The sequence below is a fragment of the Nicotiana tabacum genome, chromosome 1 (genome assembly GCF_000715075.1).
Source record: "Nicotiana tabacum cultivar K326 chromosome 1, ASM71507v2, whole genome shotgun sequence".
Lineage (NCBI taxonomy): Eukaryota > Viridiplantae > Streptophyta > Magnoliopsida > Solanales > Solanaceae > Nicotiana > Nicotiana tabacum.
Window position 1 is genome coordinate 92,341,981 of NC_134080.1, and position 26,711 is coordinate 92,368,691.

The 26,711-nt window shown below is 39.0% G+C and overlaps 1 protein-coding gene across 2 annotated transcripts; it reads left to right on the top strand.

Moving 5' to 3' along the window:
• Positions 1-19,115: 19,115 nt before the first annotated feature.
• LOC107797114 (protein phosphatase EYA-like) lies at positions 19,116-26,258 on the top strand. 2 transcript variants are annotated; one of them, XM_016619973.2, is made up of 6 exons: positions 19,116-19,254; positions 20,198-20,452; positions 20,546-20,713; positions 21,910-22,003; positions 23,133-23,318; positions 25,730-26,258. In XM_016619973.2, exons 2-6 carry the CDS (start codon positions 20,264-20,266, stop codon positions 26,002-26,004), a joined length of 912 nt encoding a protein of 303 aa, XP_016475459.1. In that variant the 5' UTR covers positions 19,116-19,254; positions 20,198-20,263; the 3' UTR covers positions 26,005-26,258. The 2 variants fall into 2 exon arrangements, with proteins under 2 accessions (XP_016475459.1, XP_016475460.1); XM_016619974.2 differs by having other exon boundaries at positions 19,119-19,254; positions 20,378-20,452.
• Positions 26,259-26,711: the final 453 nt, after the last annotated feature.

Consider the following 26,711-nt stretch of genomic DNA (forward strand, 5'->3'; position numbering starts at 1 on the left):
ATATATTGAGGATACTAAGAGATCCTCGGGATACCAAGAGATCCCTAGCATATATTGAGGATACCGAGAGATCATCGGGATACCGAGAGATCCCTAGCATATATTGAGGATACTAAGAGATCCTCGGGATAACAAGAGATCCCTAGCATATATTGAGGATACCGAGAGAAGGGTACTAAGAGATCCTTGGGATACTGAGAGATCCCCGGTTACGTTCCTTGTGGTTGCCTTCATCTCTATTTCCATTATTGTACTCTTATTATCTTGTGTAGATTCTTACTGTGGATTCTCAATTGTACTGCTTATCTTATCCTGTCATCTTTATATTTATTTAATCTCAGTAGGGCCCTAACCTTCCTCGTCACTACCCTACCGAGGTTAGGTTTGGCACTTACTGAGTATCGGTGTGGTGTACTAATGCCTCTTCTACGCATGTTTTTCATATGCAGATCCAGGTACCTCTACTCAGGCTTACCATTCTTGAGGCGAGGCGATTCTACGGGACTTTGAGGTATATCTGCCGTGTCCGCAGACTAAGGAGTCACCTTCTATTCCCGCATTTTAGTATTTAGCCCTTCTGCACTTTTGTTCTTGTTAGACATTCCGGAGTTAGAGCTATGTAGTATTTCCTTTTTCTTTGCTTGTGATTCTTGGGTTTCAGGGTCTTGGATTTGGATATTGGTTTTGAGATTTATATATGGTGTATGCCGAGCGACACATTTAAACACTGTTATTGCCTTATTTCTGTTTTAAAATTGTTTTACTTCCGCAAGTTTTGGTTATCTTCCACAATTTAGGCTTACCTAGTCATAGAGAGTAGGTGCCATCACGATGGTTCATTGAGCGCAAACCAGGGTCGTGACAAGTTGGTATCAAAGCTCTAGGTTAATAGGAGTCATGGATCACAAGCCAGATTATTAGAGTCTCGCTGATCGGTATAGAAATGTCTGTACTTATCTACGAGAGGCTTTGTAACTGTTAGGAAAATTCCACTTCATTTTATTTCCTTGTCGTGCGATATTTTTACATCACAATTCTAAACTTCTGTCTTCTATTCTCTCACAGATGGTGAGGACACGTGCTACTCGAGATGATCAGGCACCCGCGCCCCCTACTGCAGCCGTCAGAGGCCGGGGCCAGGGTAGAGGCCGAGGACTCACACGTGGTGCAACTAGAGCACCTGCGCGAGCTGCCGCCGAGGTACCACCACCAGATCCAGCCGGAGTTCAGGCACCTAACACGCCTACTACTACTACTACTCCAGCTCTTAACGAGACTTTGGCACAGTTCATGAGCACGTACACCACCTTGGCTCAGGCAGGGTTGCTTCCACTTGCTGCAGCTACATCTCAAGTCGGGGGAGGAGCACAGACTCCCGCCGCCCGCACTACTGAGCAGCGAGTGCATGTTGAGCAGGTCCCTGAGATTATTTCTGTGCCGCCTGCAGTGCCAGCTCAGCCTGAGGACAGGGCAGCGGCTTCTGAGGATGAGTAGTTAAGGCTTGAGAGGTTCAAGAAGTACAAGCCTCCAAAGTTGCCTGGAGGATGCTCTGGGATTTCTTGATGAATGTTACTGCATTCTCCATACCATGGGTATCATAGGATCGAGCAGAGTTTCTTTCACTACCTTCCAGCTTCGTGGAGCCGCCTATGGGTGGTGGTGCACCTATGAGTTAGACAGTCTAGATGAGGCTGCTTTACTGACTTGGGCTCATTTTTCAGATCTGTTCCTGAGGGAGTATGTTCCTCAGAGCCTTAGAAATGCATGGCGTGCAGCGTTTGAGCATTTGCGCTAGGGTGCTATGACTGTTTTAGAGTATGCTGTCAGTTACACCAGTTTGGTTAGGCACACACCAGCCTTGGTTTCTACTGTCCGCGAGAGGGTTCGCCGGTTTATTGAGGGCCTTATTCCCAGCATCAGATCTAGCATGGCTCGTGAGTTGGAGATGGATATTTCTTATCAGCAGGTGATGAGCATTGCTAAGAGGATTGAGGGTATGCATGCTAGGGAGAGAGAGGAGAGGGAGGACAAGAGGTCTCGAGAGGCGGACCATTAATCTGGTGCCCGTACCACAGCTGCAGCGTCATGGTAGGGGTTATATGAGTCGCCCTGTTCATTCATCTCTTCTAGCAGCCAGTGGTATTCCAGCTCTTCCTAGGCCTCAGGAGCCTTATTATGCACCTCCGGTTTCTAGCGCGCCTCATGTGCGGGGTACTTTCGGAGGTTAGTCCAGTAGACCTGGCCCGAGCCAGTCATAGCCGCCATGTCCTCCCAAAGCTTCTTTTGAGTTTGGTGACACACGCCACATGGTGAGGGATTGCCCTAGACTTGAGAGGAGTGCACCTCCACAGACTTCTCAGCCACAGCGTGCCCCGCAGAGTTCACAGGCCATGATTACAGCTCCAGTTGCTACCCCACCTACTCAGCCAGCTAGAAGTGGAGGTCGGGGAGGTAGAGCTCACCCTAGAGGGGGAGGCCAAGCCAGATATTATGCCCTTCCTTCCCGTACTGAGGTTGTTACCTCTGATTCTGTCATCATAGATATTATATTGGTTTGCCACAGAGATGCATCGGTTCTATTCGATCCAGGCACTAGTTACTCTTATGTGTCTTCTTATTTTTCTCCGTATTTAGGTGTATCTCAGGATTCTTTGACTTCCTCTGTTTATGTTTCTACTCCTGTGGGAGATTCTCTTATTGTGGACTGCGTTTATTGGTCGTGTTTGGTTTCTCTTAGTGGTTTTGAGACTATAGCCGATCTATTTTTACTCAGCATGGTTGATTTTGATATTATCTTTGGCATGGACTGGTTGTCTCCCCATTATGCTATTCTTGATTGTCACGCCAAAACTGTGACGCTGGCTATGCCATGTGTACCGCGTGATGAGTGGAAGGGTACTTTAGATCACACTCCGAGTAGAGTTATTTCTTTCCTTAAGGCTTAGCATATGGTTGAGAAGGGGTGTGACGCGTATTTAGCTTATGTGAGAGATGTCAGTATTGATACCCCTTCAGTTGATTCAGTCCCAGTAGTATGGGATTATCCCGATGTGTTCCCAACTGATCTTCCGGGCATGCCTCTTGATAGAGTTATTGATTTTGGAATTGATTTGTTGTCGGGCACTCTGCCCATTTCTATTCCTTCGTATCGTATGGATCCTCCTGAGTTGAAGTATCAGTTGCAGGAATTGCTTGATAAGGGTTTTATTTGGTCTAGTGTTTCACCTTGGGTTGCTCCTATCTTGTTTATGAAGAAAAAGGATGGTTCTATGCGTATGTGTATTGATTACCGCCATTTGAACAAGGTTACAGTGAAGAACCGTTATCCATTGCCTTTGTATTGATGAGCTATTTGACTAGCTTCAGCGCGCACGAGTGTTTTCTAAGATTGATTTGCGCTTAGATTACCATCAGTTGAAGATTCGGGAGCCAGACATCCTGAACACGTCTTTCAGGACTTGGTATGTTCATTACGGGTTCCTTGTCATGTCATTTGGGTTGAACAATGCCCTAATAGACTTTATGCATTTGATGCACAGTGTGTTCTGGTCATATCTTGACTCGCTCGTCATTGTCTTTATTGATGATATCCTGGTGTATTCCCGAAGTCGGGGAGATCATGAGCAACACTTGAGTACTGTGCTTCAGACTCTAAGAGAGAAGAAGTTATATGCTAAAATCTCGAAATGTGAGTTTTGGTTGAATTCAGTGGCATTCTTAGGCCACGTGGTATCTAGTGGGCGTATTCAGGTGGTTCCGTGGACCATCCTCAGCTACCCAGATCATCAAATATTTTTTGTTTGGGGGGCTACTACCGTCGTTTTGTGGAGGGGTTTTCATCGATTGCAACCCCTATGACTAGGTTGACCTAGAAGGGTGCTCTATTTCAGTGGACGGAGGAGTGTGAGGCGAGCTTTCAAAAGCTCAAGACGGCTTTGACCACAACCCCAATTTTTATACTACCTACAGGTTCGGGGTCTTATAAGGTCTGTTGTGATGCCTCGAGGGTTGTCCTCGGAGCGGTGTTGATGCAAGACGGTAGGGTGATTGCCTACGCGTCCAGACAATTGAAGATACATGAGAAGAACTACCCTGTTCACGACCTTGAGTTAGCCGCCATTGTTCACGCCTGGTGGTGGTAGTTCTTGAATGGCTTTGAATTTTGATGGATCCAGTTCTATTTCTCAGCAGCTCACAATAAACCCAAGCAATTTCCCAGCAGGAACCCCAAATGCGCACTTTGCGGGGTTTAGTTTTAGGTTGTATCTCCGCAGTCTATTGAAGAACTTCCTCAAATCTTCTATGTGGTCAGTGGCCTTCTTGGATTTGATAATAACATCATCCATATATACCTCTATCTCCTTATGTATCATATCATGAAAAATGGTAGTCATGGCCCTCATGTAGGTGTCCCCTGTATTCTTCAGCCCGAATGGCATCATCTTGTAACAGTACACTCCTCATGGCATAATGAAAGCCATTTTATCAGCATCTTCCCCATCCATCCAGATCTGATGATAACTAGCGAAGCAATCTATGAATGACTGTAGCTCATGCTTGGCGCAATTGTCAATTAGGATGTGTATATTTGGCAAAGGGAAGTCGTCTTTCAGACTAGACCGGTTGAGATCTGGTAGTCAACACAGACTCTAACCTTCCCATCCTTCTTTGGTACTAGCACAATGTTGGCTAACCATGTCGGGTATTCTACTACCCTGAGAACCTTAGCTTTGATCTGCTTGGTGACTTCTTCCTTGATTTTCAAACTCATATCAGGCTTGAACTTTCTGAGCTTTTGCTTTACCAGTGGACACATTGGAATGGTTGGCAGTTTGTGAGCCACAATAAACGTGCTCAGACTAGTCATGTCATCATACGACCAGGCAAATATGTCCTCATACTCCTTTAGAAATTCTATGTATTCTTTCTTCTCTAATGGCGATAGGGGAATGCCGATTCGCATTTCCTTGACGTTTTCTGCATCTCCTAGGTTGACAATCTCGATCTCGTCCAGGTTGGACTTAGGTCTGTTCTCAAAGTTGTCAACTTCTTTGACAATCTCGTCAGGTATGTCATCTTCCTCTAAATCAATGTCCGTTTGTTGTGTTGTCTCATTGCATGTCACAGTCATTGGTTCATCAAGGCAAGTAATAGTAATGTTGTATTGGTAAAGCAAGTAGAGAAAACGATAGCAATAAATATTAATTCATAAGAAAAATCGAAAATGCTTTTGATAAGCTGAATACTATTTTGAACATCGAAGATCTTATTGCGGGAATTGAAAAATATGAAAAGAAAATCATTTAGTAAAAATAGTGAATAATGCTTCTTTTAGCCTTGCTACCCCGAGGCACGTCGGGCTTTGGTTGTCCTGATGGTCCAATTCTTGAGATGTGCCCCTCTGCTCACAGCCTGCATGGAAGGGCCTTCCTCCCCCTCCTCCTCGAGAATAACACAACAGTCCATATCATTGTTGATGTTTTAAGCGTCAATACCACACAAGAGGGGGGTGATTTGTGTGGTACCCAATTTTCGCTATAGAAGAACCTGGTTCTTCTAGGTGTTCTAACTACTACTATTTGCGGAATAATAAGTACATAAAATAAAGAACACAGAGATTTTTACGTGGAAAACACCTGGCTCAAAGGGTGAAAAAACCACGACCTACTACTCAGTAGGATTTTCCCAAACTTCCACTAAAATCACTGAGCCAAAACAGCATTTACAAAAAATTTTGTAAACCTAAGGATTAACTCTAATCCCGTTGTGGCACATAGCCTCAACTATTGCGACAACTTCTAGTTAGCTATAACTTGAACACACTAGGTACCTAATACAATTGCTTCTATGAAAGCTGAAAGGTACAACTTTAAACCACCTACTACAATTGAACTAGAGTAAAAGATAAACACAATGGAACTGGTTCTTCTATCTCGTTCAAGTAGCTTCAGGAGTGCACGCTCAAATCACACATAAATTGCCTTACTTTTTTGCTCTCAATTTAGTTTCACTTCTGCGTATGTGCAATACATGTAAGAGAGCACAATCACTGTCATTTAATAAATTAATAATCAGATTTTGATCGGGAATCAATTGCTGAACTTCTATCGTAGAAGAATTCATGATAATCTCAAACTCTAACACTATCTTTATCCTGGATCGTGTTCTCTTCATATCAGGAGACTTTCTCCCCTTATCTAATATGCAACCTTTTCAATCTTGATAAGTAGGACTTATCTCCTTCACGTGCATCTCACATGCCTAGATTGATCATGACTGTGCTTCACAAGATGGACCTGGTCCATGACTAAATTCATTTATCATTCTTCAAAACTTCACCTGTTCTTGGGCCAACAAATTCCCCCTTTTTGATGATGTCAAACTCTGTGCTTTTTACTGATTTGAATCCTATAAGAACTCAGGTTAACCATTAATGCTAAACTTAGAAAATTCACTTATCATCAAGGACCAGGTTAATTAGGTTATAAATATCACTTATATTCAGAATGTGTAAAGCACAATATCTCTTCCCCCTTTTGGCATCATCGAAAAGTTGCATACGAAGTGTGATACCCAGATTTTAATAAGTACTCATGGCCACTAGGGCAACTGCAAGTGCAATCATGGTGCAATCATCAGTAATCAAACAAACATATTTAAACTAACAAGGATAGATTAATCATTGAACAAGAGAAAACAACAGTTATCATTGATAGAGATATGCCACCTACAATCCACAAAAAGAAATAAAAACATTCAAACCATGAGCAAAAAAACAAAAAAATCCCTAATCTGGGTCACTAGGGGTACTGAACAAGTTTAGGAGACAGAAGCTAGGAATCCTAAGGCTTGGAGGAACTGGAGGGATGGGTTTGAGTTTGGAGAAGATTTAGCATGTTCTGAAGAATTTCATCATTCTTCTCTTTCTCTTTGTCAAGCTCAGTTCTAAGACCATCCCTCTCAGTTTCCACTTCAACCACACGAGCCTTGAGCCTAGCAATTTCAACATCCTTGGCTGCACATTCCTGAACCAGAGTCCTAACTTTGCTGTTGATGGGTGTCTTCTGGGATGAACCAGTTTCAATGGGGATGGCATTGACTCGATAGTCACAGTAAAGAAAAGTTTTAATGCCAAAGTGTTCCTTGCTCGAAGCCATTTCCCATTTCTTTAGAGGCACATTTAGCCTGTCCAGAATTGTGGTCAGAATGAAGCCATATGGAGTAGCATGAGCTTTGGAGCCATTTATGATCCTGTCTAGCAGTTTGATAATGAAGGCAGGCCAGTTGATTTGTTTTCCTCTCTCCAGGCACTCCATAAGAACCAGATCCATGTAGTTAGCAGTGTGCCTTCTCTCCTATCTAGGCAATAAGAACTTGTTGACAAATTCAAACACAACCTTGTGCTCAGGCCTCATTTCACTTTTCTGCACAGCCCTGGCTTCAGTCACCTCTTCTAAATCACAAAACCTCTTGGTGATTTCAAGAGCAGTAGGGAGGGAGTCCAAGCATGGCCACTTTGCCTTGTATAGTCATCAAACCCTTCAGAGGGTATGTCCAGAATCTCTCCCAGTTTCTCTGCATCAAACTACACTTAAACTCCTTTCACCAGGCTACTAATGACTCCATCCTTAACAACAACATTAGCCATAAATTCAATCAGCTCATTTCTAGCTAACCTACCATCCATCTGAAGGACCATGTACTTCCATCCCTGAGCAGCTAAAGCATCCACCAATCTCATTATTCCTGGTTCCACCAGGTCCTTCAATAGTCTACCCTTTAAAATCTTTCTTCTGCCAAAAATGTCAAGCTTGTCCTATTCCTTCTTAGAATCATTTTCTTCTTCTTCTCCACTCCAGTCATCATCATCAGAAACTTTTGATTGTTTGGTTTTCACTGCATATCTTGTCCTCTTGAATAGTGTGGGTTCAGCAGCCATAGGCACAGAGGATGATTTCTTGGAAGAGGTCTTGGGCTTTTTAGGCTTGGGTGTAGGAACCTCCACTGTTGTACCCCTTTCTTAATGGACCAGTTCCATCTCCTCTTCCTCAACAGCCTCTGAGGATTCTGCAATTTTTCCCTTTACTTTATACTTTTTCTTTTTCTTACTTTCTTCTAAGGCCCTTTGTAGATTAGTTTCACTCTGTTTCACCCTACTTCTTGTGGCTCTACCCCTTGGAAATGAGGAGGCAGTAGGTGTTGGAGATAAAGCCTTTCTTTTCTTGGAAGGCTTAGGAACATTTGGGGCTTTTGTTGTGGGAGTTCTACGTTTCTTTAGGTCATAGCTTGCCCCAACCTTTTCATTAGATCAGCTAGGGTCTCTTCAGTAGATGAAACAGGTTCATCTCACTATGTGCTCAGATGAACCAACCCCTCAGCATCTTTCCCAGAACCACTTCCCCTTGACTTCATGCCACTCTCTTTTACCCTTTCATGTTCAACCCCACAGATGGCAGGCACTATAATTTCCCAATTCCCCTCTCTTCACCGCATGCACCCTCTCTCTCTCTTTTTCTTTTTCAAAATTCTTTTTACCTCCACTCCTATGTTTCTCATGCACTTCAACATCTCTAATTCGTCCAACCAGAACAAACCTAGTCTCTAGGTTTTCAATCACATATGAATTACCTCAAAAGGAGATTCTTGAATCTTTTCAGAGTCAGAAGACCCATGTCCTTCCCCCTCAGTTGCGGATTGATAGGATTCAGACTCAGAGCTGGAGTCGAAATTTGGAGCTTGGCTTTCTTTCACTTGGCTTGGTTTCAACCTTTCATTTAAAGTCTTCCTCAGAGCCCCAGATGCTACAGTCTTTCGAGCAAGCATTTTCACCCTTCGTAGTCTAGGTTTTGGGGATACACTAGGTGGAGTAGATGAGGATGAATTTGAGGGAGGTGGTGGTGGAGGAGTTCCAGGATTTTCTTGTGGGTTAGACATGATTGTTGGTTTCTTGAGAGAATCTGGGAATTTTGGAGAAGAGGGTAAGTGAAAGTGAAGAAGAGTTATTTTGATGGTTTAGAGTTATGATGAAGGTTGTAGAAAAGATGTGTATTTAAAGGAATTACAAATTTAATAAGTAACGACAGCCTTTTGTAGTGGTCAAATATGAGTCTAATCAACTTGAAATTCTAGATTTTGAATGTTCTATTTGGCTTCCCTAGATATTAGGCAAAAATTACGGTTTATAGTTCTAGGTGGACGGAACTATTCAATACTAACGGATAGAATTTTCTACGAATTTGACAAGTATAAGACTTCTGATCATGATTGAATTATTAATCTTTCTAATTGTGCAGAGTATATAAAACATACCTGAGCTTTCAGATGAACTCATACTGATGATCAGGTTCTTCATTTAGAACTCTCTTGAACATGCCTCAAATGCCATAATAGAGAAAATTTTGTAAGAGATCAGTGAGTCATATAAACACATGTCACAGGAGTATACTAATTAAAGTATGAAGCTGAGTAAGAATTAATCTAGATATTTACACAGGTTCAAAATTCCTAGCCAAAAATATATAAATTTTTTTTCATTGTGCATTCTGAGCTGGACCTATTAGGTGATCTTAATCATCCCTAATTCCAACCTGTTCCTTTCAAAGTTTTCTCTACTCAGTGCTTTAGTGAAGATGTCAGCAATTTGCTTATCAGTAGCACATAATTCTATGGAGATCAATCCTTTCTCATAGTTATCTCTTAAGAAGTGGTGTCTAACATCTATGTGCTTAGTCCTCTTATGATGAACAGGGTTCTTTGTCATACTTATAGCACTAGTATTATCACAGAATATAGAAATGCAACCAACTTCAATGCCAAAATCTACTAGCTGTTGTTTGATCCATAATAATTGAATACAACAAGATGCAACAGCAACATATTCAGCCTTAGCAGTAGATAAGGCCACTGAATTTTGCTTTTTAGTGGCCCATGATACAAGACATGAACCAAGAAAGTGAGCCATACCTGAGGTACTTTTCCTATCCACAAGGAAACCTGCATAAAGCATATCCTAGTAGATTGAAATTACTACCTTTGGGATACCAAAGACACATATCAGTGGTGCCTTTCAAGTATCTTAGTATCCTTTTGGCAACAGTCAAATGAGACTCTTTTGGATTGGCCTGGAAGCGAGCACAAAGCTCTACACTGAAGAATATGTCAGGTCTGCTAGCAGTTAGATACAAGAGTGAACCAATCATACCCCTATAAAACTTTTGATCAACTGATGAACCAGGTTCATCAATGTCTAATTTTGTAGCAGTTTCAATGGTGGTGTCTATTTCCTTTGATTCCTCCATTTTAAACTTTTTGATAAGCTCTTTTGCATACTTCTGCTGATAGATCATGGTTCCATTTGGGCTTTGTTTGATCTATAAGCCTAAGAAAAAGTTAAGCTCATCCATCATACTCATTTCAAACTCACTCCCCATTAATTTTGCAAAATCCTTACTTAGCTTATCAGTGGTGGCCCCAAAGATTATGTCATCAACATATATTTGTACCACAAGGAGATCCTTACCTTTTTCCCTTAAGAATAAGGTACTGTTGATTTTATCTCTTTTGTACCCATGTTCAAGCAGAAATTTTGATAGTCATTCATACCATGCTCTTGAAGCCTGCTTGAGTCCATAGAGAGCCTTGTCTAATTTGTACACATGCTCAGGACATTCCTTGCTCTCAAACCCTCGAGGTTGTTTTACAAACACTTCTTCTTTCCGGTAGCCATTCAGGAAGGCACTTTTGACATCCATCTGATGAAGAGTGAATTTCATGTGTGCTGCAAAGGCTATGAGGAGTCTTGTTGCCTCTAGTCTTGCAACTTGGAGCAAAAGTCTCATCATAATTTATGCCCTGCTCTTAGCTGTAACCTTGGACTACCAGTCTTGCCTTGTTTCTTATAATTGTTCCATCTTTATCAAGTTTGTTTCTGAAGACCCATTTTGTACCAATAATTGATCTGTCTTTGGGTCTTGGAACTAGATGCCAAACTTGACTTCTCTCAAACTAATTGAGTTCATCTTGCATTGCATTCACCCAATCTGCATCCTGCAAAGCCTCAACAACATTTTTAGGTTCAATAAGAGATAAAAAGGCATCAAAAGCACACAGATTCTTTAATTGTGATCTAGTTTTGACTCCAGATGTTGGATTAGTGATAATGTTCTCAATAGGATGAGAACTTTGATACTTGTGAGGTTTCACAACCAACTAGTTTCTGCTAGATGTTTCTCCCATATTCTGTTGCTGAGGAACAGGGTCATGAACAAGTTCTTTTAGGGGGTTTGCTTCAATTCCTCTTTGATCAGTTCCCCCTGTCAGGTTTCCATGAATGGAAGAACATGTTCCATCACTTGTTCCTTCTTTTGGTGTCAATTTAACTTGTGTTGAGGCTTCAGTCAAATCCTTTACCAATCCAATGGCTTCATCTTCATTTCCCTGTCTCTCAGAAAGAATTTTAGTTTCATCAAATACTACATACACACTTTCTTCTATACACAAAGTTCTTTTATTGAACATTTTATATGCTTTGCTATGTGAAGAATATTCCAAGAATACTCCTTCATCACTTTTGGGATCAAACTTACCTAGGGAGTCTTTTCCATTATTGTACACAAAGTACTTGCATCCAAATGCCCTAAGATGGTTATATTTGGTTTTCTCCCTTTAAGTAACTCATAGGGAGTCTTCTCTACAAGAGGTCTAGTCATGCATCTATTGGTAATGTAACATGCAGTGTTTACAGCCTCTGCCCCGAAGCTGTGGGGCAGTTTACTAGAAAGAAGCATAGTCCTAGCCATGTCTTCAAGAGTCCTAATCTTTCTTTCAATTACTCCATTTTGTTGAGGAGTCCTAGGGGCAGAGAAGTTATGATCTATACCATTCTCATCACAGAATTCAGAAAACTTAGCATTTTCAAATTCAGTTCCATTATCAGACCTAATGGATGCAAGTTGATTTCCTAATTGTTTTTGAGTTTTTCTAACAAAAGCAGTACATGTCAAATGCTTCAACATTAGATGTTAGAAATAGTACCCAGGTAAATCTAGAATAATCATCAACAAGTACCATTACATATTTCTTTTCACCTCTGCTCATGGTTCTTATTGAACCACAGAGATTCATATGGATCAGTTTTAACAACTTGGTTGTGCTTACATTTTCTTGCTTTTGAAGGATGATCTTACCTGCTTCCCCCTTACACAGGCCTCACAAACTTTGTCTTCCTTGAACTTGATGTTAGGTAACCTTATCACCAAGTCCTTAGAGACTAATTTGTTTAGCTGATTCAGACTAGCATGACCAAGTCTTTTGTGTCAAAGGAGGGGGTCATTATCCAACACACTTAGACAAGTGAGTTCATTTTCTGAAAGAGTAGACGAATCTACAATGTAAATGTTGTTACCTCTTTTTCCCAGCAAAACAACCTTGTTAGTGGTAAGGTTAATCACAAAGCATTTAGTAGAGGTAAATGCTACAAGGTTACCTATGTCACACAGCTGTGACACACTGATCAGGCTGTATTTCAAGCCATCTATCAAGTAGACATTCTCAATGTAGTGAGAATCTGTCTTACCTACTTTTCCAAACCCAATAATCTCACCTTTCTTCCCATTTTCAAAGGAGACATTACCTCCCTTTGGGTCCTCAAGTGAAAGGAATTCGTTCTTGCTTCCAGTCATATGTTTTGAGCAGCCATTATTCATGTACCATATTTGGCTACTTCCCTTCACTTGGACCTGCAAAACGAAATCAAGGGTTAGTCGTAGGAACCCAAACTAGTTTGGGTCCCTTTATATAGGCAAAGGGATAAATCAAATTCCTTTTAGCCCACCCAGGCAGCCTATTTTTCTCTTGAACAAAAGTTTTGTTCTTTTAACTGGCCTTTTCTTTTGCATTACATTCATTTTTGTAATGGCTAGTCTTGCCATGTGTGTGCATATTTTGTTCTTAGGAAGAGGGAGTTACTTGATTTTAGGATCCCACTTAGGTGCTTGAGTTCCATAGCCAAGTCCTCTTTTATTGCTACTGTGATGTTCTTGTAGCCAGGAAAGTGCATCAGAAGCCTTGTTCCATTTACAAGTTCTGTCTAGTTCATGTTTTACCTTCCCTAGATCTTCTTTTAAGACTTCTATTTGCTCATCCTTCTTGTACAACTCATCTTTCATTTTTCCCAAGTTTTCTTCTAAAGTGAGATATGTGTGGTCAGCTTTCTTCTTACCTGTTCCTAGTTTCAGTTTTAAGTTCTCAGACCTAAGTTCTAGGATACCGGCGTCAAGTTTAAGAACTTGGTTCTTCAACTCAACATGTTTACTCTAACTCTCATTAGACCTAGACTCTAGGTTTTTGCACTTGGCTTTTAGGATCACACATTCCCTAGACAGATCTTCCTTCTCATTGTTAATTATTTCAGACCCATCAATGAATTCTAGCAATAGCTCAAATAACCTTTCTTTAGATAGTAATTTAATCTTGTCTTTGAGATGAAGGATACTTACCTCTTGTTCATCATCTAATTCTCCGATTGCCATAAGTGCTTGTTCATCTCCAGCTTCATCTTCTGAGACCTCATCTGATGTTTCTCCCCAGGCAGCAACCATAGCCTTTGTTGATCCTTTGTTCCTTCTTGGTTGAACTTGTTCCTTCTTCCTATTCCTTTGTTCAGCCCTTTCCTTCTTCCACTCAATTTCCCATTGAGGATAGTTCTTGATCATGTGATCAGTCTTACCACATTTGTAGCAACCCTCATTGGTCTATTTCTCACGAGCCCTTGGTTTGTTGAAGGTTGTACCTCTTGAAGAACCATTTCCTCTCATCAGGTACTTTTTGAAATCTCTTGTGATCATAGCCATTTCATCATTCTCCAAATCTGAACCTTCAACAATTCTAAGAGCCAGACTTCTTTCCTTCTTGGATGTATCCATTTTCATGGTTTGCCTTCTTAGTTCATAGGCAGTGAGGTTTCTAATTAATTCATCCAGCTTGAGGGTAGCAATATTCTTTGATTCCTGAATATCAGTGATTTTGCTTTCCCAAAAGACTGGCAAAACCCTTGTCAAAATCTTCTCAACTTTGTCTTCTTCAAGAATAACCCTTCCAAGAGACTTAAGTTCATTTGTCAGTGTGGTAAACCTTGTATACATCTCTTGGATGGTTTCTCCTTGGTGAAATTCTCATACTGAGAATACAACAGTGTTCTTCTGGACCTCTTCACTTGAGGTGTTCCTTCATGGGCCACTTGCAAAGTGTCCCAGATTTTCTTAGCAATGGTACAGCTTTGAATTCTACTGTACTCGTCTGGACCCAGTCCACACACAAGCCATTTCTTGGTCTTGGAATTCTACTCCCATTTCTTAAAATCTTCAGCAGTGCAGTCAGCTTTTGTCTTTGGCACATCCACTCCTTCAACATTCTTCTTTGTGGTTGCTAGAGGACCATCAGTGACTATGTCCCAGAGTTCATAGTCTTCTCCTATGATGTGATCCCTCATTCTATTTTTCCACCAAGAATAGTACTGACCATTAAAAAGTGTAGGCCTAGCAGTGGATTGCCCTTCCCAGTTCCCAAGTGGTGCACTCATTTTGATCTTTTCCTAAGGTGTTAGCCTCTTCAAGGATAACCTGCTCTGATACCAATTGATGTTTTAAGCGTCAATACCACATAAGAGGGGGGGTGATTTGTGTGGTACCCAATTTTCGATCTAGAAGAACTAGGTTCTTCTAGGTGTTCTAACTACTACTGTTTGCGGAATAATAAGTACATAAAATAAAGAACACGGAGATTTTTACGTGGAAAATACCTGGCTCAAAGGGTGAAAAAACCACGACCTACTACTCAGTAGGATTTTTCCAAACTTCCACTAAAATCACTGAGCCAAAACAGCATTTACAAAAACTCTTTGTAAACCTAAGGATTAACTCTAATCCCATTGTGGCACACAGCCTCAACTGTTGTGACAACTTCAAGTTAGCTATAACTTGAACACTTTAGGTACCTAATACAATTGCTTCTATGAAAGCTGAAAGGTACAACTTTAAACCACCTACTACAATTGAACTAGAGTAAAAGATAGATACAATGGAACTGGTTCTTCTATCTCGTTCAAGTAGCTTCAGGAATGCACACTCAAATCACACATAAATTGCTTGCAAAAGCGCCTTGCTTTTTGCTCTCAATTTAGTTTCACTTCTGCGTATGTGCAATACCTGTAAAATAGAACAATCACTGTCATTTAATAAATTAGTAATCAGAGTTTGATTGGTACTCAATTGCTGAACTTCTATCGTAAAAGAATTCATGATGATCTCAAACTTTAACACTATCTTTATCCTGAATCGTGTTCTCTTCATATAAGGAGACTTTCTCCCCTTATCTAATATGAAACCTTTTTGATCAGATCAGGAGATATTGCTGCTTGATCAGTAGGACTTATCTCCTTCATGTGCATCTCACATGCCTAGATTGATCATGACTATGCTTTACAAGATGGACCTGGTCCATGACTGAGTTCATTTGTCATTCTTCAAAACTTCACCTGTTCTTGGGCCAACAATTGTCCTCTAGAAACAAGTTCTTTACTGCCGCAAGTGCTTCTTCTTCATCTGACCCATAAATAATGTCGGCTTGTTGGAAGGTCTGCTCTAGATGCGGTATTGGTTGCTCTAGTGGGTAGTAAGGACCGCACCATGGTGGCGACCAGTTATTGAATTCTTCCCAGGTGTATTCATATCCCAAACCGAAGGTAGTGCCATGCTTCTTGAGTTTTATGGGTTTAGAGATTCCTTGGAGGTTCTTGCTGAGCCCTTTGTCATGTTCGTTCCCATTCCAACTCAGTACACTCTCGATTTTGCTATCCCACCATTTGTCCTTGTCAATATCATTGACCCGCTCAATGTGGTGGTAAGTTTCTCCGCCCAGCTTCCTTCTTCCCTCGATCACCGGAATGGTCTGGCGACTATATATAGGGTTTCTACCATCGCCGTGAATGATCACTTCCTGTTGATTCCATTCGAACTTTACTGCCTAATGTTGCATTGATGCTACGACCCTACTTTATTGTCTCACATAATGTTGGTTTAAGTTTTTTCATACAGGTGTGGACCTACTTACCGGAGTTTGATCATGACAGATACCCCAGGATCACTATATTCAGGAGCTGCTCGAGGAGCCGTTTTATGTTTTTGAGTCAATTGTTAGTGTTTTATCTTCTAGCCTTGTAAAGTAGTATTTAGTCTTTTGGGTGATGTTAGAGTTTGTATTGTCTAGTTAAGTTTGCATAGTCTTTCGTTATTGTATTTCTTATTTTGCATTTGGAAATGTGCTACAAGTCAAAAAAAAATTGCGTTTTTATATTTTCGTTATAAGTTTTCTTTAGAATACTAATTCTTTAAATGAAAAAAATTTCCTTTGAAGTTGTTTTTCATTTAGGAAATTAATATCAAAATAAAAATTGCTTTTATATTTCCTTTAGTATATTAAGACCAAAGATTCAAAAAAAAAAGAGAATTTTCTTTAGTACCTCCTTAAAAGTTTTCTTTTAAGATATTAAATCCAAAATTCCAAAAAGATTTTCTGTTGAGGTTTTTTCTTTGGGAAATTGATGAAAAATGACTTGAAAAAAAATTCTTTTATTTTTATTAGAACTTTAGGACATTGTACATATAAGAAAAAGAAAACAACAATACTTTTTCTTTGGTTTATTTTCAAAGTTTCTTCCTTAGGTAATCAAAGTTTCTTCCTTATTAATTATGTACACGTACGCGTGACATGATTCCTTACATGCAAAATAAAACGAATATACGTACGCGTGATTCGTTTCAAGATAATTCTATAATTACAAATAATCAAGCTAAAAAGTGCTTATAAAATCTAAAAATACACAATAAGTTTAAAACGTGTAATAAGTCAGATAATTAGGCCAATTTTAATAGTTTAAGTGACTGTGCTAAAACCACGGAACTCGAAAATGCCTAACACCTTCTCTCGGGTTAACAGAATTCCTTACCCGGATTTCTGTGTTCGCGGACTGTAATACAGAGTCAATCTTTTCCTCGATTTGGGATTTAAACCGGTGACTTGGGACACCATAAATCTCCCAAGTGGCGACTGTGAATCTTTAAATAAACGAATCCCGTTTCGATTGTCCTTTAATTGGAAAAACTCCCTTATACTTATACACTCCTTCTCAGGGGTGTAGTAAAAAGGAGGTGTGACACCGCGCACATTTCTATTATTGATTGCATGGTGAGGATTAAGAGTAAAAATACGAAGGGTGATGCCGTGCATTTTCTGTTTGCTGTGATTATTTGTTGTTATCGGTTCAAGTGCATTAATTGTTTCATTTCCGTTATTACTGTGATTCCTTATTCTGATACCCCCATAGCATGTTTCGCTTTCTCGTTAATTTCTGTTTAGCTTCTATTATTGTTATTCTGTTAGTATATTGTTTAACTGCACAGGTTTATGTTGGTTGTCGTGTCCTAGCCTCGTCACTATTTCGCCGAGGTTAGGCTCGGCCCTTACCAGTACATGGGGTCAGCTGTACTAATACTGCACTCTGCACTTTCTGTGCAGATCTCGGTGCCGGACATTGTGAGTAGAGTTGGGTGGCTGCCTTTAATCCATTGGAGACCAAGGTAGTCCTGCAGGCGTCCGCAGGCCCTGGCGTCCCCTTCTATCTTATTTCTTTTCTGTTTTATCTACTTTTGAGACAGATGTATATTTCTTTGTTCTGACCATTGTTTGTAGTAATCGTAGATTGTTCATGAGTTGTGACACTAGTTCTGCGTGGAGTTTTATTATGGTTTCGTTATTAGTATAAAGATAATTTGTTAAATTCTATTCTTCCGCATTTATTTCTCTGATTTACTTTTGTTAACTTGTAAATTGTTAAAAGATAAAGGAAAAAAGTGAAATATTCTGTAACGTTGGCTTGCATAGTGAGTACAATGTTAGGCGCGATCATGATCCCGACGGTGGGAAAATTCGGGTCGTGACATGTAGGTAGAGCACATGGCCTGAAGGACTTTTGCATATTCTACATGCTTTAGGTACTTTAGGATCTTTAGGTGCTTTAAGATTTGTAGGTGATTTAGATTTCGTAGATGCCATCTGTTCAAAAAAAGTAAAAGATAGAAAAAATAACGTCGGAACATTATCAAAAAAATCAGTTAAAACTTCAGCTCTAAGAAGGCTAAAGTTCAGCAAATATAAAACAAAAACTTCAGCTCCTAAATGCTGAAGTTAAGCAAATACAAAACAAAACGTCAGCTCCTAGAATGATGAAGTTCACCAGTTACAAAACAAACACTTCCGCAAAAACATGCTGTAATTTTTACAAAAATAGAACACAAATTCAACTCCAAATAATGCTGAAGTTCATAAAAAATATAACAAAAATACAAAACACAATATAAAAATTTCAGCTCCTAAAATTAAGGTATCCTTGAAGTATTATAAACTTCACATTTTAATAGAATCTTCTATTTAACTCTCAAGATTTTTAAAAATTTCGACGTCTCCGAAAATGAGTGAAGAATTTATAGAATTTTTATCAAAAACACAAACATGTTCAAAAAACCTAAAAACATAATCGTAAAAGTAAAACCTAGAAAAGTAATGCATTAATCAAAGTAAACCCTAGGAAACTATTTTATCATAAATAAAAAAGGGAAACGATTCAACAAACATGACTATCAACAAAAAAACTAGAAATTAAATCGTAAAAATAATACTAAAATAAAACACAGAAAGTTAATACAATGTACCTGTGATTATACATAATGTTATTAGGAACAAACAGTTGAAAAACCAAGAAGAATGACGAAAACCGTTTGATTTTAGAGAAGAACAAATAACAAACGCGAAGAACGGGAGAGAGATAGAGACAGTAGACTGGCGTATACTTGGAGAGAAAGTAGTCTTTTAATAAAGAAGGGCAAAATTATCTTTTTAAAAAAATTTTAACAAAAAAATGGGTACCGATACAAATAGAAAAACAAAACGGCTACAGGTTAAAAATGAGCAACCAAATAGGACGCTCCGTGCAATTTCTACGAGATTTAGTAGGGTTGGCCCATCAAATTTTGTGGTTCAACCCCAACAATCGCTTGGACTGGCCCAAGAGTTGTTCCCTTTCCTTTCCAGCTGCTTTTTCCAACTTTGTATCAATCAAACATTGCCATTAACAAAAATACCAAAATTCTCTGAACTAACTGAAGTTTGGAATGCCTCAACAATTTTACAGCTAACTCTTAGGTGCTCTATATCTTGGCATTTACTTTTATCCTCTTTTTTTTTTGTTTTGCTTTATGGTCCTTCATTTTTGGAAATTCATCTTGTTGAATTGAAAAAACTACCTGTTTGGATATCTGTGTTTGCTCATCTTTTGTTTTTCGGTTTCTCTGTTCTTTCTTGTGGATAAAGGGACATGGGTTTTATGATAAAATTTGAAAATTTGAAAATTTGAAAATTTGGCAATGGTTTGTATCATTAAAGGCTTATCGATCTCCAGAACTAAAATCCCTTCCTTTGGATGTTGTTTCTTGATTTATACACCTGGAATTTCAAAATGAAGTTTTCAACTTTGGACAGAAAATGGTGAATGGAGACATAAAAGTTACCTCACGATTGTTTACCTGCACTATGGAGAAATAGAAAATCTTTGATTTTGGAACTGTTGTGTGTTCATTGGCTGTGTCTGAATACAAATGATTTTCAATTATATGCATGGTAAACAATACCATATATATATATATATAGTCGAAAAACTTGATAGATGACTGTGGATGACCTCCAATAGAGTCATACAAACAACTTGTACATATTTTGGACTCTGGCTGGTGTTTAGTAAATAGTAATGAAGTATTTGACTTACCAAAATAAATAAAAATAAAAAGGATGTTAAAGAAGCTTAATACCAATGGACTTATCATTTACTTTGAGTAACATTTGTGTGTCGAAAGTTGATAGAGAACTGATGATTTTGTTGAGAAGAGCATCTGTGTACTTTTTATGGGTATGTCAGTTCTTTGAGGCAAAAGTGATATTTCACAATAAATTGTGAATATGGGGGTTTATGCAAATTTCAGACTTCTGAGTCTCTGTTTTATGTTGGTTCTTGCTACATAATTTACATAGAATCATAAATTGGGATCTCGTATAGTGCATAGAATCTGAAAAGTAATTTTTCATTCATTAGGTTACACATACAATTGTTTCACGTGTCGTCGTCTGGAGATTTGTTAAGTTCATCCATTGGGATTATATGGATCAGAAAATGAATGTGTATATATGGGACATGGATGAAACCCTCATATTGCTAAAGTCTTTAATAAATGGTACATATGCTGAGGCATTCAATGGTTCCAAGAATGTACAGACTGGTGTGGAAATCGGGAAAATGTGGGAGGATCATATTCTTCAGATATGTGATGACCACTTTTTCTATGAGCAGGTTAGTTAATCTTCTTATAATATATATTTGACCGGGTCACTGAATACACAGTGCTGATCATGGACTCTAATTTTATGTTATATGGATTTTCAGGTTGAAAATTGCAATATGCCATATCTGGATGTCATGAAACAATATGATGATGGTCGAGATCTCACTGACTATGACTTCAGCAAGGACGGCTTTGGCCCCCCATGTGATGATCTTAACAAAAGGAAATTAGCGTACCGTCATCGGTCCATTGAACAGAAGTACAAAAAGGTTGGTATTTTGTGAATTATTTTCTTTTTCAAAAATCCATTTTGCTGTATCACCTATGACCAATAGAGAGGCCTTTCTTTTAGATTTTGTTTATGGATGAACTGGTTCGTTGCTTGCTCTTAGGTTATTTTGTGGAAGAAGTTCTTTTTTTCATTATAGATAACCTGTTTGTGCAACTTCACAACCGAGAATATTGCCTAAAGCTGGATGTGCTCTTAAGACTGCTTTGTGGCGCATCTAATTGCTTTTATGGCCAGAGTAATGATAGAATGAGGCTGCCAGAGTGTGCAAGGGAAAAAATGCTACTATGTTCAGTACTTTGAATTGAAGATGATTGTACCATGAATTGAGAAGTAACCATAATGTTGCACTTCTTAGGAATGTGTGATAGCTATTTTGGTTCTCTACTTTTCTAACGTGCTATGTTTGTTTCATAACTTGGATACATGATAAATAGCATGGCTACCTCTCCCCAAAAAAAGGTGATAACTAGCATAGCTGAGTCTCTGACTTGGGTTGTTCCTAGTTCTAGCTAAAACAAGAGTGCTCATGATTTTGATGTGTACATATCACAATTCAAGAAAGTTATGCATCTAGATCAAGTTAGCTATCCCTTCTTTTTATAGGATAGGAGAACTCCTAGAATGGAATTCCCATATGTGATATTCTAACTGATAGTAGTCTAACTAAGAGACATATGCTAGGCCAGCTTCCTTATCCTTTTCCTTAAATCGAAGTGCAATAGTTATTGTCATGCAGCTCAAGTGGCATAAATACCCAAAGCGGCATGGTCGGAGGGGAATACACCTTGGAAAATCCTCCCTTTAGCTTATGTTTCGGAAGTCCTAATTTTTTTCTTAAATTGTCTCTAGTCAAATAGTGGCAAAATTAGGAAGGAGGGAGTAATATTTATTGGCTCAGTTGCATTTACTATTTAGTACTGAGATGAAGCTTTTAATGCTGTATATGATCTCTACTTTTGTTGGGGTCATTAACTACATACTGGGCTGGACTTGGGGTTGGATCACGAAAGAAAATTCTTAAGGCGTTCCCCTCTAGTCTCCTCTTCTCTCCCAAAGGAAAATGTATAATGACAGCTTCTTGTTTTAGTTGGCCAAATATATACTTAATTGAATTCACGTAGTAGTGTTTAACATAATATAAGTATAACAACCGTGATTTACTATTTGTTGCAGGGATTACATAGTATTCTTGATCAAGACATGATTAAATCGTGGAGCGAACTTTATGACGTCACTGATAGTTACACTGACATGTGGTTCTCGGCAGGTAGATTATTTTAGATTCTATCACCATGGTGAATTATCGTGCAGTATAGGATTCCAATTATGTGTACTGGAAGTTGCAAAGTTAGAATGTCAATGTGGACAATCATGCGGCATCCTGATATTCTAGATAAAAGTAAAGAAGAAAAACAAATGAGAAACATACAAGTTATCGGAATGCTAAATGTGCTAGTCACCAACTTAGAAGTAAATCCATGAGTTTAAAATTCTAAATTAACTCCTCTTCTTTCCTTATTTCTCAAAGCTGCTTCTTTGTGCAAAGTGCATTAATATCCTTTTCATCCGTTACTTCTCAATGAATATAATTTTCGCCTGCTCTCTCTCTCTATATATATATGGTATGTATGTGTGTGCGTATATCATAACTCATAAGAGTGATTGGCTTCTCTTGTGTTCTTGCATCCCTGTTTCTCCCCGTTGTAGTGATGTTCTTTTATAACCGAGAAATCTCCGAGGACCATTGGCGCACAATATGAAACTCGGTAGATAATGGGCCCATGCCTCTACCTTCTCCACTTAACTACCAGGCTTTTATCTGCGCGTCTTTCGAACCCGTGACGTGACATGTATCTAACCCACACATACCACTAGACCAAACCCACTTGTAGTGATGTTTCCAATTTGATTTTATTCATGCCTTAACATCTGACCGATCTCACCTTTCTCAGCGGCAAAGCTTATTCGTTGCTTTCTTCGCTTGATAGAAATCAGTAATATCTGCCAGAGATACCCTTGAGGAGGAAATTAGTTATACCTACCGGATATACGGGTTAAGAAAGTTATCTGGCAGTAAAAATATTTCAGGTGGTCATAGTGCTCTCACCCAATAGTTAATGGGTCAGACTGAGGTTTGTTCTTATTTAACATGGACGCATATTTGGTGACCACCATTGACTGGTACGAGTTTGAAATAAGATATTCCTCATCAATGCTGATTACAAGCTATTTTTAATCTTAAGCATTTATTCAAGTTACTTTCTGCAGTTTTCATTTTGTGTTTACTCTTTGAAGGTGTTTTTCCTCTATTCTTGGTTCTCTACAGATAAATGATGATGCTTTAAGGCATAAGGTGTAGTTGATCTGCTTGCTTTAATACTCTCCTTCCAATGCAGCTAAGGCTTGCTTGGAACAGTGTGCAGTTGGGAATAGAGATTTGGCTTCTTCTTCGGGCACAGCTGTTGCTACCAATGATACTATATTCCAGCATGTGAATATCTTGGTGACTTCTGGATCATTGATACCCAGCTTAGTTAAATGCTTGCTCTTTGGCCTGGGTGGTTTAATCCCTAGCGAAAATGGTTAGTTTCTTTCTTCATTCTGATTTTTATTCTTTCTGACTAGTCCTATTTTTAAATTTTGATTGAGTATCCTTGTATTTTTTCTTCATGTTAAGTTTGATTGATATATCTTGTTTCCATTATATTTAAACTTTCATCATGTATGGCCTAAAACGGTAACAGACGTTGAATGCTATGACATATAAATCACGTGAACATGGAAATTGTCACGACCCGAAATCCCTCCTTAGGAGTCGTGATGACATCTAGTCTGTAGGACTAGGTAAGCCTAACACTTAATGAATTAATAACCGATTTTAACCAGTTGACTATTAAGCATGAAACAGAAATATCTATATAAAGCCAACAATCCAAAGTAAATACATAACATCCCAAAACCGATAGTACAATTCAAGCTCTGTTGAGTTTACTAGAAAATCTTTAAGTACAACTGTTCCGAAATAGAAATAAACCGTACAAAGTAAAATTTCAGAAGGTGACTCAGAATTATGAGTACACCATGTGTTTTGTTACAAAATTCAAGTCCAAATCGACTCTCAAAACTCAAATTCTCGTTTTTCAAAATATAGACAAAATTTCCCAAAATTTCACTTTGTTTCTTAAGATTTTGATGTTAAAACTAACATATAATCATGTAAAATAGTTGGAAATTGAACAAAATCACTTACCCAATGATCGTAGATAAAAATCCCTCTTCAATCGCCTCTACCTAGTCTAGGGTTCAAAGATGTGAAAATGAGACTAAAAATCCCGTCCCTCAGCTTTTTGTCCAGGTGCAGAATGTGACCTAAATGCGAACCCCGCAAATGCGAGAAAACAATCGCAAAAATGAAGAATCTCACATCCCTACTGTCATCGCAAATGCGAACATTGGACATGTCGCAAAAGCGACCTTTGATCGCAAATGCGGAACTGTACCAACCCAAGCCCCTTCGCAAATGCAAACTCTGGGTTTGCAAATGCGATCTTAGTGGACTCAGCCTATTATCGCAATTGCGATCCATATCTCGCAAATGCGAGACCTGAGGCATCTGTGCAAAACCAGCAGAACTTAAACTCTATCAAACACCCCGCAACGCGTTCGAAACTCACTCGAGCCCTCAGGGCTCCAAACCAAACATCAACACAAGTCTAAAAACATAACACAAACTCACTCGCACGATCAAATCATCTAAATAATATTCGAAACCACGAATCGGACCTCCTAAACACATGAAATCAACGTGAAACTCAAAAACTTCTAAAAACACAACCGCGTGTCCGATTCCTATCAAATCAACTCGGAATGACGCCAAACATTGCGGACAAGTTCCAAATGACAAAACGGACCTATTCCAACTCCCGAAACAAAAATCCAAACACGATAGCTATGAAGTCAACTTACGGTCAAACTTATCAAAAATTTTAAGCCGTTAAATTGCCAACTTTCGGCAAACCAACATAAATCAACCTATGGACCTCCGAATTTGATTCCGGGCATACACCCAAATCCAAAATCGCGATGCGAACCTGTTAGAGCCTGCAAAACACCGCTACGGGGTCGTTTTCACAAAAGTCAAACCTCGGTCACCATTTTCAACTTAAGCTTCTAAAGTGAGAATCACTCATCCAAATTCATTTCGAAACATTCGAAAATCAAATCCGACCATGCACGCAAGTCATAATACACAATATGAAGCCACTCAAGATCTCAAATCACTGAACGGAACCTTAAAGCTCAAAACGACCGATCGGGTCGTTACAGAAATAGTGCAAATGTGTCCAGTTCATATTTTTAATATTTATACTTAGCGAAAAATAGGACATTGTGCAAGAAAATGATCTGTAGAAGCGAGACCTATTAGTTGATAATATGCTTTAGTCGTGTTATCAACTTTACTTTACATCCTATGATTTTCTACGAGTTGTTTAGCCTTTCAGAGATTTTATGCATCGGTAGATATTTTAAGAAACTTTTAGTACTTTTCATTTTATTACTTTATTTTATTTTATAATAATATGGGCATGTGAGGGGAGTTTTTATGAAGTAACATGGTCAGTGAGGATTATATAGCCGACCCCAACTTGTTTGGAAGTGAGACTTAGTTGTTGTTGCTGTACTAGGCAATATCTCCCTTTAGGAATAAGGGTGGAGGGACGGTCCCACTATCCCTGATTGTTGTAGTTCACATAGTGGATTCTCGAACCAAAAAAGAAATCTCCCATTTTTACTTCCAAAATCTCCCTTTAGGAACTGGATATGTGTTATGTTTCAAATAAATTATGCCTAAGCTAGTGCACACCCTGGCCCTACCATTCATCTAAGTCAAAGTCACTGACAGCGAATTCCTTTCCCATGTTCATCAACGCACCATAATGCAACATGCAATTTCTGAGAGCATTCTCCCAACATATCTGTCATCATTTTTCAGTCTACAGCTCATGGGAAGTGGGCAAGCTCCAGTGCTTCTCATGGATAAAGGAGCGGTTCAGTGGGCCGAAGGTGCAATTTTGTGTTATTGGTGATGGATGGGAAGAATGTGAAGCAGCAGAAAGTATGAGATGGCCATTTGTCAAAATTGACCCACGGCCAAGCAGTTACCATCGGTTTCCAGGTTTAACACCAAAAGAACTGGGGCACTACTTGTCTGTTGTGTATGGTGAGTCTGATTCAAAAGATAATGATAGATTAGCTCCTGGCAATTGATTATATGAATATGTAGCTTATTGGAAGAAATCAGTACATGCACCAATAGCACTTCACCAAGAAGATAGTCTTGCCTAATTGTAAAAGCAAAAAGGTGAAGGTTCTTTAAAAGTTCTCATTTTGCATGATAGAGTTCCTTTAAACTATGTCCTATGGCCTGGGAGGCTAGTCTGTATAGTTCACTTCTCGATGACGTCTTGCTTATTGTGTTCTGTTATGGCCATTCTACAGGTACTTAAGTAAGATTTTCTCCATTTCAGTGTATATATACATGTGTGTGTATCGGGTGTCAACCTCGAAATCATGGCTGGTAGACTTGGTTAGAGGTTATTCTTGGAAAAATCATGTGGTACATCATATAATTATAACGTACTCCCTCCTTCCTCAATGTTATGCATGGCATTTGTAAATAGTAGATCGTTTTACCTGAAAATTGCCCTTCAACTTTAGTTGAATGTAAAGATTCTTGGAGAGGCTGTTCCTACATAAGGATAATAGTCGAAAAAGCTTCTGTTTTTCTCGAAGATTAGATTAGCTAAAATGGTCACAATTTGAAAACTTAAATGGAGGAGATCAAGTAAAATAAATAAATAAATAGATTAGTAGTACTAAATAGAAGTAAAAAATAAATACAAGTCTTGTGCCAAAGGGAGCCTCTAAGACGGAATGAAAAGTTGTTCAAGTAAATGTTTGTTCTGTAGAAAGCC

Bases quoted from the DNA above. Each gene is read 5' to 3' on its own strand.
- LOC107797114 (XM_016619973.2), top strand. From the start codon at position 20,264: ATGGATCAGAAAATGAATGTGTATATATGGGACATGGATGAAACCCTC. The intron at 20,714-21,909 runs GTTGGTATTTTG...TATTTGTTGCAG, and splicing joins TTGAACAGAAGTACAAAAAG to GGATTACATAGTATTCTTGA. The intron at 22,004-23,132 runs GTAGATTATTTT...CTTCCAATGCAG, and splicing joins TGACATGTGGTTCTCGGCAG to CTAAGGCTTGCTTGGAACAG.